This window comes from Armigeres subalbatus, chromosome 3 (assembly GCF_024139115.2).
Source record: "Armigeres subalbatus isolate Guangzhou_Male chromosome 3, GZ_Asu_2, whole genome shotgun sequence".
Classification (NCBI taxonomy): Eukaryota; Metazoa; Arthropoda; class Insecta; order Diptera; family Culicidae; genus Armigeres; species Armigeres subalbatus.
The window spans coordinates 408147293-408161235 of NC_085141.1; the positions used below are offsets into that span (position 1 = coordinate 408147293).

At 40.2% G+C, this 13943-nt stretch overlaps 1 protein-coding gene across 17 annotated transcripts in view; it reads left to right on the top strand.

Moving 5' to 3' along the window:
- The window catches only part of LOC134227094 (protein 4.1 homolog), a 145625-nt gene that overhangs the window by 106561 nt on the left and 25121 nt on the right, over window positions 1–13943 (top strand). For 15 of the 17 annotated variants that reach the window (XM_062708343.1, XM_062708341.1, XM_062708351.1 and 12 more), the window contains 6 exons: window positions 2471–2781; window positions 2844–3289; window positions 3363–3515; window positions 4249–4607; window positions 4670–4827; window positions 5351–5455. In XM_062708343.1, the coding sequence (XP_062564327.1) occupies window positions 2638–2781; window positions 2844–3289; window positions 3363–3515; window positions 4249–4607; window positions 4670–4827; window positions 5351–5455 (1365 nt within the window). In that variant the 5' untranslated portion in view covers window positions 2471–2637. The remainder of the gene's footprint in view (window positions 1–2470; window positions 2782–2843; window positions 3290–3362; window positions 3516–4248; window positions 4608–4669; window positions 4828–5350; window positions 5456–13943) is intronic. The other 2 variants (XM_062708354.1, XM_062708356.1) reach the window with 1 other exon arrangement.

Sequence of the window (13943 nt, forward strand, 5' to 3'; positions counted from 1 at the left end):
ACGACCGACAAACAAGACATCAATTTGGACATGGAATAATCGGGGTTTGAACCATCCCCTAGTGACGAGTAAGTGCAGTCAATAACAATGTTTATTTGGGTATGGTATCGCAGCCTGTACGACCACACCCGGTCACCTCGCTGTTATCGACGCTATCCGGCTGCCAATCATGTTTCACCTGTGTGCGTAGCAATCCAGTTGATTAATTTTCAATTGGCAAGGTAAAAAACACTATATTCGAACCCACAGAAGCCGATATTTTTGTGGAAACCTGAATTAAAAGTATCCTATCCTATCCAGTATCCAGTATCGTATCGAACTAATTTCAAATACCATACGGGAAGATCCATTAATTACGTAACGCATAATTGGGCATTTTCAACCCCCTCCTCCCTATGTCACACTTTTGTATGAAACTTCTGAAAATTTTGTATGAATCGTCACACTTTGGCCAACCCTCCCCTCAACGCGTTTCGTAATTTGTGGACGCTCCCTAAAGAAGACCAAATTTTACTTCAACTTCAACTAAATTTATAAATTTATAAAATTGTTTGTTCTGACCAAAATTTATTCTGAATTTCCATGAAAAGAATTAAAAATTTTCACAAAAAATATTTTGAGTTTTCACGGGAATTTCTCTTCAATTTCCTAGAGAAATTCTTTCTAATTTCTTAGGAAATGGTCTGGACTTTCCAACGTAATACATATGATCACAATCAATGGAAAGTATTTTTTTAATTTCCCAAGAAAATTTTTTCAAATTTGCAAGATTTGGAAAATTGATCAAAATTTTCAAGTGAAATTTTTCAAATTTTTCTTTTTGACATTTCTTAAAATTCCCACATGGAATTCTTTCCAATTTTGCGTGAGAAGCTCTCAGAAATGTCCATAGCATACTCATAAAATTTGTCAATGACCATCTACAATATGACAAAAAGTACGTCACTGCAGAACAGTGACCGCCCTGCATTTTTTTTAAATAAAGATAAATGTTGTTACACACTAATATGAAGAAAAGAATAAGCTACCTATTTTGTAAGTTATGATAAAACTGGGAACGGGAACGCTGACAACAATAATACGCTCTTTACAAATGTTTGCACCACTGTGCCGAAACGTTATGACTCAAGAAAATTCTACGTACGTAAACGGAAGAAAACCCACAAGGCACATGTATCTACATTTACGATAAGATAACTGATTTTGATTGTGCTTATGTTCATTTTGTTTACAATTTGATGCATTGAACACATTCTTGCAATTTTTTTTGTCTATCTTCTTGAACATTTAAAAAAATATCCAATGGTGTAATAGTTTAGACCAGCCAGGTGAATTGACCAACCAAAAAAATTTCAATGTCAACCAATTCAGCTATTCAACTAGATATCATGTTTTCTGATTTAACTGAGCTGGTTTCCTCCAGAGTCTATTATATATAGAGTTACGCAAAGAGTGAAGCCAAATCTACATATTGAACTGTCAAACCGTCTACCTATCGAGCAAAGTAAACAAATGCTTGTTGGTAAGGCGGAAGTATTGTTATCGCCTAATGATTATTATGGCGAATTAAAACGCATGAATTGAAATGAATTAGATTTGTTCTAGAAACAGCTTTAAAAAACTTCAATACACCCCCCAATAAAGTAGCAACAAGAAAATCACGTGTTTGCACTCTGTGGGTGACTTGGTTATCGAATTAAAAAGCTTTAGCAGTGAACACTCCCGTGAAGTCACTTTAAGGGTTGAACAAAAATGAAAGTTGTAAACAGAATAACAAGAAGATCATTCAGAATAAGTGTAAGAAGATCCTCTTTGCGCAACTCTATATAAATAATAGACTCTGGTTTTCTCAATTTATTCATACAATTAATTCCAGTTTTCATGAGATGATTAAAAAATTTAAAAATAATTATATTTAGAAAAACTTGTACGATGCTTACATAACACTATGTTCAATCAATTATTTAAACAGCGTTCCTCATAATCAAGCGATCAAGTTATTTTCCATACTCTCTCATACTCCGATTTGCATTTTATTTTCTCATTGCATCCAACCAAGCAGCAACAAATGTCCGCTTCTTCAATTTTTTCCTGTGTCATTCCATTTCAAACCGTTCGGTGAATGAAAGCAGCGACAGTCGGCAAAAGCGTCCAGCCAGTCGGTCGCCTAATTATGGCACCCTTCTGCACTTCCTTTTCGTTCTTACCTTCCTCCGTTAGGCTTACAACTCAATTACTTGCCCTGTCTCTACTGAATGGACGACCTGCTAGGTTACTCCTATCATCTATCAGGCCGCTTCCTGGAATATGGTGGTCGGTGGATACCCATTTCATTAATAGCCGGTCATCGACGACGACGACGATGATGTCGTTGTTGTCGGCAATGACGACGTCCCGGCGCGAGTTTTCCAGCATAACTCAGAGCCAAATTAAATTGTGCCTTCCTTGGTTTTCTTTTTTCCTTTTCCAGCTGGCCGAGTAGAACTCATCGGGTGTGTGCCGTCTACCTACCCCCTACTACCGCGGGTAGAGTGGCGGTTGACTGGACATAAAAATTGAACCTGAGCCAACTGCACTCATCCTCTTCCGCTTGGCGGCACACGTCAAGGATCGTCTAGCAACAGCAAACGCATCGCTATGCCAGCCGAATCCAAAGTAGCGGATGCGGCGCCAGCCACCAATCCGAGCACACCGAAAAAGAAACCAGCAGCTTCCTCCGGCAAGGCGGCGCTCGCCAAAGTCACAGTCCTCGATGGCTCGATATTAGAAGTCACGATCGACGTAAGCGTCATGTGTTTTTAAATTTGAATTCACTTAATCACAATATTTGTTTTGCATTTCAGCGTAAAGCACGTGGCCGCGATTTATTGAATTCAGTCTGCGCTGGGTTAAACATCATCGAAAAAGATTACTTCGGTCTAACATACGTCACGGCGGCAGATCCCCGAGTATGGCTGGATCTCGAGCGACCAGTAGCAAAATTCTTCCGCTCCGACCCATGGGACATGAATTTCGAAGTCAAATTCTACCCTCCGGAGCCGGCACAGCTCCAGGAGGACATCACCCGCTACCACTTGTGCCTGCAAGTTCGAAATGACATTCTCGAGGGCCGACTACCGTGCTCGTTTGTGACGCATGCCCTACTGGGATCTTATCTGGTGCAATCGGAACTGGGCGACTACGATGCTGACGAGATGAAGGATCGTTCATATCTGAAGGAGTTCAAAATAGCGCCGAACCAGACGCCCGAACTGCTGGACAAAGTTATGGATTTGCACAAAACGCATAAGTACGATGATTGGTGGCGGCGCTGTGGAAGGTGCGAACGAAAATTAATGCATGACGTTTTTATCGATTTTCAGGAGTCAAACGCCTGCGGAAGCCGAATTACACTACCTGGAGAATGCGAAAAAGCTGGCAATGTACGGAGTTGACCTACATCCTGCCAAAGACTCCGAAGGAGTTGATATCATGCTGGGGGTATGTGCGTCCGGATTGCTGGTATATAGGGACAAGTAAGTTCGATTATCGTAGTACGTAAGTTTAAGTTTTCATTGACCTTTCCCGTCAAAAATTCTATCTCGTTTTATTGTCTCATCGATTCTATGGCTTGGGGAAGATCCATAAAGTACGTCACGCAAAATTTGGCTATTTTCAACCCCCCCCCCCCCCCTCCTCCCACCCTTTTTTTTTAACCTCCAAAATTTTTTTTTTAGTCGTCACGCCGTTTGGGACCCCCCACCCCTAGGAGCGTGACGTAATTTGTGGATGGTCTTTGTTTAAGGTCAACTATCTCAAAGAACCCATATTTTTTGAAGCCTCTAACTATTTTTAAAATAGAAAACAAAAAAAATGCTGCATGTGTGAACTGGCCTAAAAAATTCACCCGATGTTCGTTCAAAATCGGTCTAATCTAAAAAACAGCACTTTTTCAATTTTCATTTTAAATTTTTTAAATACTTAGAGGTGTCAAAAATATGGGTGCTTTGGGAAAGTTGAACTTAAATAAGCCAAAGAATCGATTGAGCTAATAAAAAAATTTGAAGGGAAAGGTCAATTCTCATAAATCACTAAGAGTTGACAAAACGCGAACAATATCATGCTAGATGATTTTATTGAAAAATAGAAGAGAGAACTATCACTCGCAACTTAGGTTATTTTTTTTATCTTAATCCAGCTAAGGGTAAATTTATAAAAACCTTATAATTACTGCTTAAGTTAAATCTTACTATCACTATTATATTGCAGGCTCCGAATTAACCGCTTCGCATGGCCAAAAATTCTCAAAATCTCCTACAAACGCAACAACTTCTACATCAAAATTCGACCGGGAGAATTCGAACAGTACGAATCGACCATCGGTTTCAAGCTGGAGAACCACCGGGCCGCCAAGAAACTGTGGAAGGCCTGCGTTGAGCATCACACCTTCTTCCGGTTGATGACGCCGGAACCTTCCTCTAAGTCGGGCCTGTTTCCTCGGTTGGGCTCTAAGTTCCGCTACTCGGGTCGAACGCACTACGAAACCCGCAAGACGCCAGTCGATCGACCAGCTCCGGACTTCAAGCGTAGTCTCACCGGAAAGCGGTTGTCTAGTAGAAGCATGGATGGTAAGACATCTTGGAAAAGTTAGTGTTTTCGAAGTTATTCTGATTTGATCGTCATTTTGTAGCCCTCGGACAGCAAGAAAAGGAGCGAACCGCCTTCAAGGATCCGAACAAGGACGGTAACAAACGCCACACCATGTCACATCCACCGGATCACATTCCAGACCTGGAATCGCCAACACGTGGATCTCGAAGTCCCATCAAAAAGGAGAAGAAGGAACGCGTGAGTACCGAAAAAAACGAAACATGCTTTTTACTGAAACTGATCACAAACCTCCGTTGAGAATATCCCCATGTTACTCTCGTTTCACACTAGAAATCCTTGTATTTTAACCGAAAATAATCACTAAAAGGCTTGAAACCAAAAGTTGACTTCTATCTTCCTATCTATTTCTATCTTCTCTATTGGTTACCGGTATATCATATTCGATTTTATCATCAGTATCTCATCTCAGCTCTTCAATTCAGTTCATGTTTCATTATGGTTGCGGGACTCATATATGTACACAGGGTACCTCATTCTGGGTAGTCCTTCGTATATATTAATCAACTAATCCGTATATATTTATAACCTGTTTATGTACTCTTTTACCACGGTCAAATTCGTTTGGATCATCGACGTAACGCCAATTTTACACATTAACAACATTCATCGACATATTCTAACACTCAACTACAATCTACAAACAACAACAACAACACCATCCTCATCATCAACACGTACACAATTGCCCCTGCAACCGCAGTTGAAGCGCGAGTCTAGTACCGGAACAGCTTCGGCGTCGTCTCAGAGCTCGCTCGAGGGTGACTACGATATCGCTGCGTCGTCATCCAACGTTGTTCCGAGCCAGGTTATGATAACACCCACGTTTACTAATCGAAAATCATCAGCTTTCCCTCTTTTTCAACTTCTATTAGTTTTCCAGAGAATTTAAAAAAAAAAACTAGCTATTAGCGTTGATATCAGTTGTTTATCAGTCTAGACTTCTTTGAAACTTATTATTTTGAGTTAAGTTTATTCTTTCTTGTGGCAGTTGCGTGTATTTCATCCAAGACAACTAGCGTATGCAACTAAAAGTATAATATAACTATATTATATGTCAGAACTAAACTTTTGTTTTCACAAAAGTTTGAATCAAGCCTATCGCTTCCCGAAGCTCTACCGCTGCTTGGCTGTATTTTTTTCAAAAGAATTACAACAAAACAATCTTTTTAAGTGTGGTGTAAAATTGAAAATATGGGCTATTTATTATGGCCAATTTCTGTACCAATTCTAACAATCAATAGTATCCTAACTTTTATATTCTATATGCCATTGTTTTGCCTTGGTTCATATTTTATTTTATTTTTTTTTGCATGATACTCATACCCGTAGATTTCTTATAGAAATTTTCATCAAGTAGAACGTAGTTTACTGATCTCATCAATGATTCCCAAATGATGTTGGTAAATGTGTATTCATACATATATCGTGGATATATTTACTCGAAATGTTTTAATAATTTTCCCGAAAAAAAAATCTGTCGAATGTTAATGTATACCACATAGGTATGTAGTTTTCATTTTAAATGTTTTGAATTTATTTATTTTCGTTTCTTCCTTATGTCAGTGTTATGTATGTTGTGTTCCCTACTTTTTAGTTTGAGAATATTTCAATTGTTAAACATTGTCTATCAAAATTGCTAATTTTTAGATATTTATAACAACCGTTAACTAACCGTTATATTAGGCTTTTATTGTATACATAGGTAGAACAGGAAAAATATTGTTTCCCGCTTCCGTTGTTTTGGGCATCTTAAAATATGTAATATAAAATTTGCATTTAAACAAAAAAAAGTATTGATTTCGACGATTTCACGATCAACATTGAACAACTTTTAAACTGTTAATTTAAGATGTTTGATGTCTTTTGATGTAATGCGTTTCATGATAAATCCTTCCATAAGTGGATGAATATTTTCTTTCCATCAGAAAAATAAATAGAAAATTGGTTTCTGTACCAAAGTTGTAGAGTTAGGCAACATGTCAAACTTTGTGGAACATCCTGTAACGCTATTGGCGCTATCTATTAAAGGTAACGGAATATGAGCGTTATCCCTTAATCATGGAATCGTGGAAAACTTTTTTCAAAGATTTCAATAGAAAGCAATTAACTTTGAGAAGAATGCTAGAACAAAAGTTATTTGGCATGGAATTTTTACAAAAAACAAAAACAAAAAAAAAGTTTTTGATTATTAATCAATAGTCGCTTGATTGTTTTCAATAGTATCTCATTTTTTACACAAAGTGTGCCAAAAATGCTTTTTGTTATTAAAATAATTCGATGAAAGATGGAAGGTGCAACATTTCATAGAACTCTATACAGCTAACATGGCATAATAGGACAACCCCATATAAAGGAGCGGTTAAACCTACCAAAAGGGTAATTTTCTATTTGGAAGCGTAAAACGTAATGAATATACAGTTTATAACCTATATTTTTATAATCAGGACGGTTTTGATTTTTTAGTTTTTTTAGGAAGGGGGGCGTTCAAACTGGCCCCTCCTAGAAATGACATTTTTACGTTCTTGGACAAACAAGCAGTTTTGCCATATTTTCGCCTTAAAAGTAATATATTTATACAGGGTGTTTGTTTCCTGAGTGTGCATATTTTGGGGGCAGTTAGGGCACCCCAAGACATTAAAAAATGCCCATGGAACATGGGTTCGGAACTCACTGCTAAGTGAGTTATTCATAATTCTATATTTTTATTTAAGCTAAAAAGTTTCTTAATGTAACTCATTAATCTTTAGTTATAGTTAGTCTGGTTTAGTACACAGAACGAAAGCCTGAAGTCTCAGCTTTTTGAGCTTCTTTGACCTTATGTTGATTAAAGTACAATTAAGTACAACAATTTTGCAAACTATCAAAAAAGTGTCAGAAAAAACTTGCTTTTTTCATGTTATTTGGTGTTTTTCTTATCTTTCCATTCAATGTTATGAGAAACTTTTTTCTACAAAACATTTCTACACACTAAGTTTTTATTTCTGCAGCTCGGCAAAAATCCGCACAGCCGTGCGCCAGCAAAATAAAAAACTGATATTCCGGCAAAAATGATGTTTGTTAGCTGATTTTCGGCAAATTATTTGCTGATTTTCAGCAACTTTGACAGAAATCTCGGCGAAAAACATGTTTGCTGGGGCACGGCTGTGCGAATCTCGGTAAAAGTTGCCCATTTTGCTGAGATCCCGTTAAAAAAAATTAAGTGTGTATGCTTCATCTTTACCAAAGTGTCCTTTGGTGCAACTCTGTCCGATTTGTAGTTTTGTCATAATCATCAATTTAAAATTGTTCAAAAAAATCATCGAACGCCAAATTTCATCGCTGTTTTCTGTGAAACGTTGATTGGCAACCCTATCCATTCGGGCGTTCGTTCTAAGCACGTGGTACGATCGTGTGCACACAAATGATGGATGCTATTCATGCCGTACAGAAAGGAGGATAAAAAACAATGATCAGCTGGAAAAAATAACGGGAGAGAGTAACAATTGGTATTCTTCTGCATGAGTCGCATCGCACGTCCCAAAGGAATCCCGGAGGATTCTTAGCGAATCCCGGAGGATTCTTAGCGAATCCCGGAGGATTCTTAGCGAATCCCGGAGGATTCTTAGCGAATCCCGGAGGATTCTTAGCGAATCCCGGAGGATTCTTAGCGAATCCCGGAGGATTCTTAGCGAATCCCGGAGGATTCTTAGCGAATCCCGGAGGATTCTTAGCGAATCCCGGAGGATTCTTAGGGAATCCCGGAGGATTCTTAGGGAAGTATGTTCGTTTTGCAGAGAGGAGTGAACAAATGAACAGCGAACCGAGATGGTCCAAATGAACAGTGTCAAATAGAACTGGCACTTTCTCTCGATGTATCGTTTCAAATAGTTTTTCATTCTGCGAAAACAGAATTTTCTGCGAATGCCTTCATGACCTAATTGGCCCTGACGAAAGCCGGAAAACAAAATGTGGGCCGGGTGATGCTTTTTTATTTCACCCGGCAAGGAATATAGGACGTCACTTTTAAAATGCTTATTAAAGCGTTAAGGCATATTTTAGCCGTAAATTGTACAACTTTTTGGATTAGACATTTAATTTATTTTTATATAGGAAAGTTGAATTATTTTGATTTAAAAATCATGTGTAGATGAGGAGCCTAACATGTAGTTTTCCAAAATTCTAACCCAATGTATTTAAAAGTTTTCAACATATCACTGTTAATAATATTTTAAAAGCATTTTAAAATGTACTTCCTATACTTCACCATGTTGAAAAAAAGTGATTTCACGTACACGTCCGTCGCCACTAGATGGCAACAGCGCGGCTGCGTCAAAGCGAATTCGTCGTGGTAGCTACGTGCGATTCTCCACCGCGCACGTGAAGGGACCACCCACTTTATCCCACCACTACATCGTCGCATTAAACCTTCACTTTGCAGAGCATACTCTTTGTGTATATGTCTTCCGTGATTATCAACCGGGGACACCGACAAAACCGTCATCAGATCATATAACTGTTTATCCTCACGTTGTAATAACTTTAACCACTCATCGTCTCCGATACTAATCTGCATCACACGATGGCTGGTTCGGGTTCTTCTCGCAGGAAATCTTCAACTGGATTTCGGTTCAAACAGTCAGCATACTTCATTTTCTTCCCTTTCCGATGAACCAGCTTATAGTCGTACTCTAACAGCTTTAGCATCCACCTTCCAACCACCGGTAATATTTGGTTCTTTGCGATAATCTTCTTAACAGCCTCACAATCAGTCACAATTATTACGTGGCGGCCTAACACGTACTTTCGAAGGCGTTCTACTGACTCTACTACGGCTAACGCTTCCAACTCGTAGCTATACTTCTGTTGCTCCGTTGGTGACGTTTTACGACTAAAGTAACTAATTGTAATTGGTGAAAGCAATCGTCCATTATCTGTATCAGTATACCCGACAAACCGTGAGAATAAGCATCTGTGTGCAGTTCGATTGCTGTCTCCGGGTCATACATCACTATCACTGATCGGCTCATCAATACGACTTTGAGTTTATCAAAAGCTAATTGCTGGCCAACGTCCCACTGGAACTCAGCGTTCTTTTCAGTGAGTCATGTAAGTGGCTCTCTCACCAAGGGTCTGAAGTAGTTCGCTAAACCCAGAAACTTACGAACATTCAACAAACTAGATGGAATTGGAAAGTCTTTGACCGCACACATTTTCTCGAGGTCTGGTTTTATTTCAACTTCATATCGTGGCCCAAAAAGTTCACTTGGCTATTGAGAAATTGCGTTTTCTCAAGATTCACTGTCAGCCCATTCTCCATCACTTCATCGATATTCGCTGCTCCAAATGTAACACCGTCTAGGTACCGTGACCTGCCCTAATTCCGCGCATCGCCTAATGTTCAAACATAATATGTTCTAACATTTCACCAAATAATACGATGTCAATGATAGCCAGGTTCTGATTTTTGATGAAAACCACGGTATTAAGCGATGCGCGGAATCAGGGCAGGTCACGGTATGCTACAAATCTTTTTCGTCGAAGTGGTGCAATCGTGCAATAATTATTACTACATTAATCATACGCTGGAAACCTGCGCTGGCGTTGGAAAAACGAATTGTGTCAAAATTTTAGCGCAATCCGTCCGTACCGAACCGGGATATTGAATTTATTCGCGTTATGGAAATTTTTTCCCATTGTGCGAGGGCTCACATTGCCCGTACGGGATCTCTCTTCGGGATTTTTTTCAATTCTAACACTTCCCTATTCTTCGATAAAACGTATATCGTCCCGATTAAAAACATCCCAACCGATAATCACTGAATTTGCCTGCACTTTGATTGGCACTACAAGCACTTCCAAATACGCGAGGAGAAGTGGATGAACGCTGTCATCAGAGGAAAAGTAGAATCACTGAAATTTAACACGGCAAGGTATAGCCAATGGAATTGAAAATAATTTTAAAAATTACAAACAGAGATTTTTTTTTGAAAATGATTTAGGGAACAGACGGCTTTGGCAGGTTTTGCAGGGTTGTTACAACTACGCGGATTTCGCGGATTTGGCGCGGATTTTCATAGTGATTTTAGGGTTTCGCGCGGATTTAGTTTAAGGTGAAAATTTAATAAACGGAACAGGAACGAAAATTTAAAAAAAAAATTAAGTCTATCTGGGCTTTATTTTTATTAGCAAATGTTGTTGAGAACAAAACTTACGTTTGAAGGCTGTTAACTTTTTTTATCCAAGCCCTTATTTAATGCATTACACTCTTAAGCATTCTTTAAACAAAGCAGGGGCACCATTTGTTGTCATGTTTAATCCGTTCTGAAACATGACGCACACAAAATATGTCTGTTGAAGGACATGAACATCTATTTTCTGATTATTTCTTTTACGATGAACCACTTTTAATTTTTTCGTCAGGAATTCTTATATTGTGTTGGAACATTTTATATAGCTTTCATTGGTTTCCGAAAAGTGTGCTCTATCAAAGAGATTATGTTATGTAACCAAAAGTAACCGAAAAGCTCTTGGAGCTTAGCAAGAGAGCTCTTTGCCCCTTTACTGGTCTAATAACCGGACACTGCCCGAATGATATCTGTCGTTTCTGTAACATGGAACGTGAAACCTCGGAGCATCTGCTTTGCAGTTGTGATGCATTGTACAAGGGTACACACCTAAAAATAATCATGTAATTTTAGGTGCTGTGACAACGACATATTCGAGCGTCACTTTTGACGAAAAATTAGGTGATAATTTAATTTTACATTTTAACTATATTGACAAAAAAAAAATGAAGGATTAGAATGAGGACCGAACATAAGCCCGCTGAGTGAGAGCCCAACACGTTACCACTCAGCTATCTTCGTCTCTTGAAAGAGAGGTGATCGAAGTAAAGCATGTTCCACGATTTGCACTGAACAAGTATTTCACTGCATCAAGGCATCGACTGCCAGAGCGTTAGGTGCGTCGCATCGGGTGCTGTGTTTGGGTTTCATGACATGTAATTTTAAATCATCTAACATTGAAAAATATGCGATTCAGTTTATGTCATGTGGTTTTGTGTCATTTTATTCACGTACGTCACCTGTAATATTCATATTTTTTTGGTGTGTAGGATTACCAACAGACCTTATGAAGATCCTTGCATTAATTCCTTGTAAATAAATTTCCAAATTACAGTATTTGAAATTCGAATAATCATAATGAATTTTTTAAGAAAAACCGCGGAATTTCTTCGAGCGGTGACAGCAGGAATGACTTAAAAAATACCCAAGAATGCCGCTTTGAATATACAAAAAAAAAATCAGGAAGGTTATAAAGATGATCACAGGAATTTCTGTAAAAAGTCCTCAAAAATAACACCGGGAGTTTTGGGAAGTCAACAATCAATTTCTGAAGCGATTCTCGCAGGAGTTCATAAAGGGATTTCTGTAGTAGGCGCTGAAGATTTTCCCCAAATGAATTTCCGCAAAATTTCTCAGGGGAACTTTAGTAAGAATATCTGGATTCCACAGAAGTTCTCGGAAGAATTTCCGCAGACAATTTTGAAGCAGTTCCAAGAGCAGTTTGATTTTTGTCAACATTTGTTGGAAAATTTCCATTAGGATTCCCGGAGGATAAATCATACAGGAATTTTTAGGTTGAACCTGCGCACTAGGGTGGCTCAAAAAACACTTTTTCAATTTTTTGGCATTTATGATTTATGAGCATCATGGCATCAAATAGAACCGAATAAGAGTGCCATCATGGCACGGCAAATGCTGGGTAAAGCGTACCATTGGTACTTCGCGTACCTGAAGGAATAAAATAGACCCCATCTCGCGGTCCTTAGCCTCTTACCCAGCAACTCCTATCCCTACCTCCCCGCGGTGCTGGCCGGGATACGAGCAACCTTAGGGAAGATCGGGTAACCAACCCTGGTGGGAACTATGGTCGTATGCTGACAGGGAAGGAGGTGCAAATCTTATTGAGCGTCTGTTCTCCATGTCAGGATCGGCTCACAACAGCGTCTGTTCTCCATGTTAGGGGCGGCTGATCATCGTCCGAGTGCCAGCGAGGGACTCTAAGCGAAACTGTGCACCATGGTCCACCGGAAATAAGGAGGAATGGTCCTCCGGAAATTTAGGGGGTTTGGTGTCAGGCCCTGCAAGCCAGCCTTTAAAAAATCATAAGCAACGAACAATCAACAAGAGAGTACGGACCGGAACCATCGGCGAAGACCACTGCGACGAAAAGGGACTAGCGATTGGAAACTCGGTTCGTGGAACTGCAAATCTCTCAACTTCATCGGGAGCACACGCATACTCGCCGATGTGCTCAAGGACCGTGGATTCGGCATCGTAGCGCTGCAGGAGGTTTGTTGGAAGGGATCAATGGTGCGAACGTTTAGAGGTAATCATACCATCTACCAGAGCTGCGGCAACACACACGAGCTGGGAACAGCTTTCATAGTGATGGGCGATATGCAAAGGCGCGTGATCGGGTGGTGGCCGATCAATGAAAGAATGTGCAGGTTGAGGATCAAAGGCCGGTTCTTCAACTTCAGCATAATCAACGTCCATAGCCCACACTCCGGAAGCACTGATGATGATAAGGACGCATTCTACGCGCAGCTGGAACGTGAGTACGACAGCTGCCCAAGACACGACGTCAAAATCATCATAGGAGATTTGAACGCTCAGGTTGGCCAAGAGGAGGAGTTTAGACCGACCATTGGAAAGTTCAGCGCTCACCGGCTGACGAACGAAAACGGCCTACGACTAATTGATTTCGCCGCCTCCAAGAATATGGCCATTCGTAGCACCTACTTCCAACACAGCCTCCCGTATCGGTACACCTGGAGATCACCACTGCAGACAGAATCACAAATCGACCACGTTCTGATTGATGGACGGCACTTCTCCGACATTATCGACGTCAGGACATATCGTGGCGCTAACATCGACTCTGACCACTATCTGGTGATGGTTAAACTGCGCCCAAAACTATCCGTCATCAACAATGTTCGGTACCGACGACCGCCGCGGTACGACCTAGAGCGACTGAAGCAACCTGATGTCGCCACTGCATACGCGCAGCATCTCGAGGCAGCGTTGCCGGAAGCTCGATGGGGCCCCTCTTGAGGACTGCTGGAGTACAGTTAAAGCAGCCATTAACGACGCAGCGGAGAACAACGTCGGGTATATGGGTCGAAGTCGACGGAACGATTGGTTCGACGAAGAGTGCAGACAGATTCTGGAGGAGAAGGACGCAGCGCGGGCGGTTGCGTTGCAGCAAGGTACCCGGCAGAACGTGCAACGTTACAGACGGAAGCG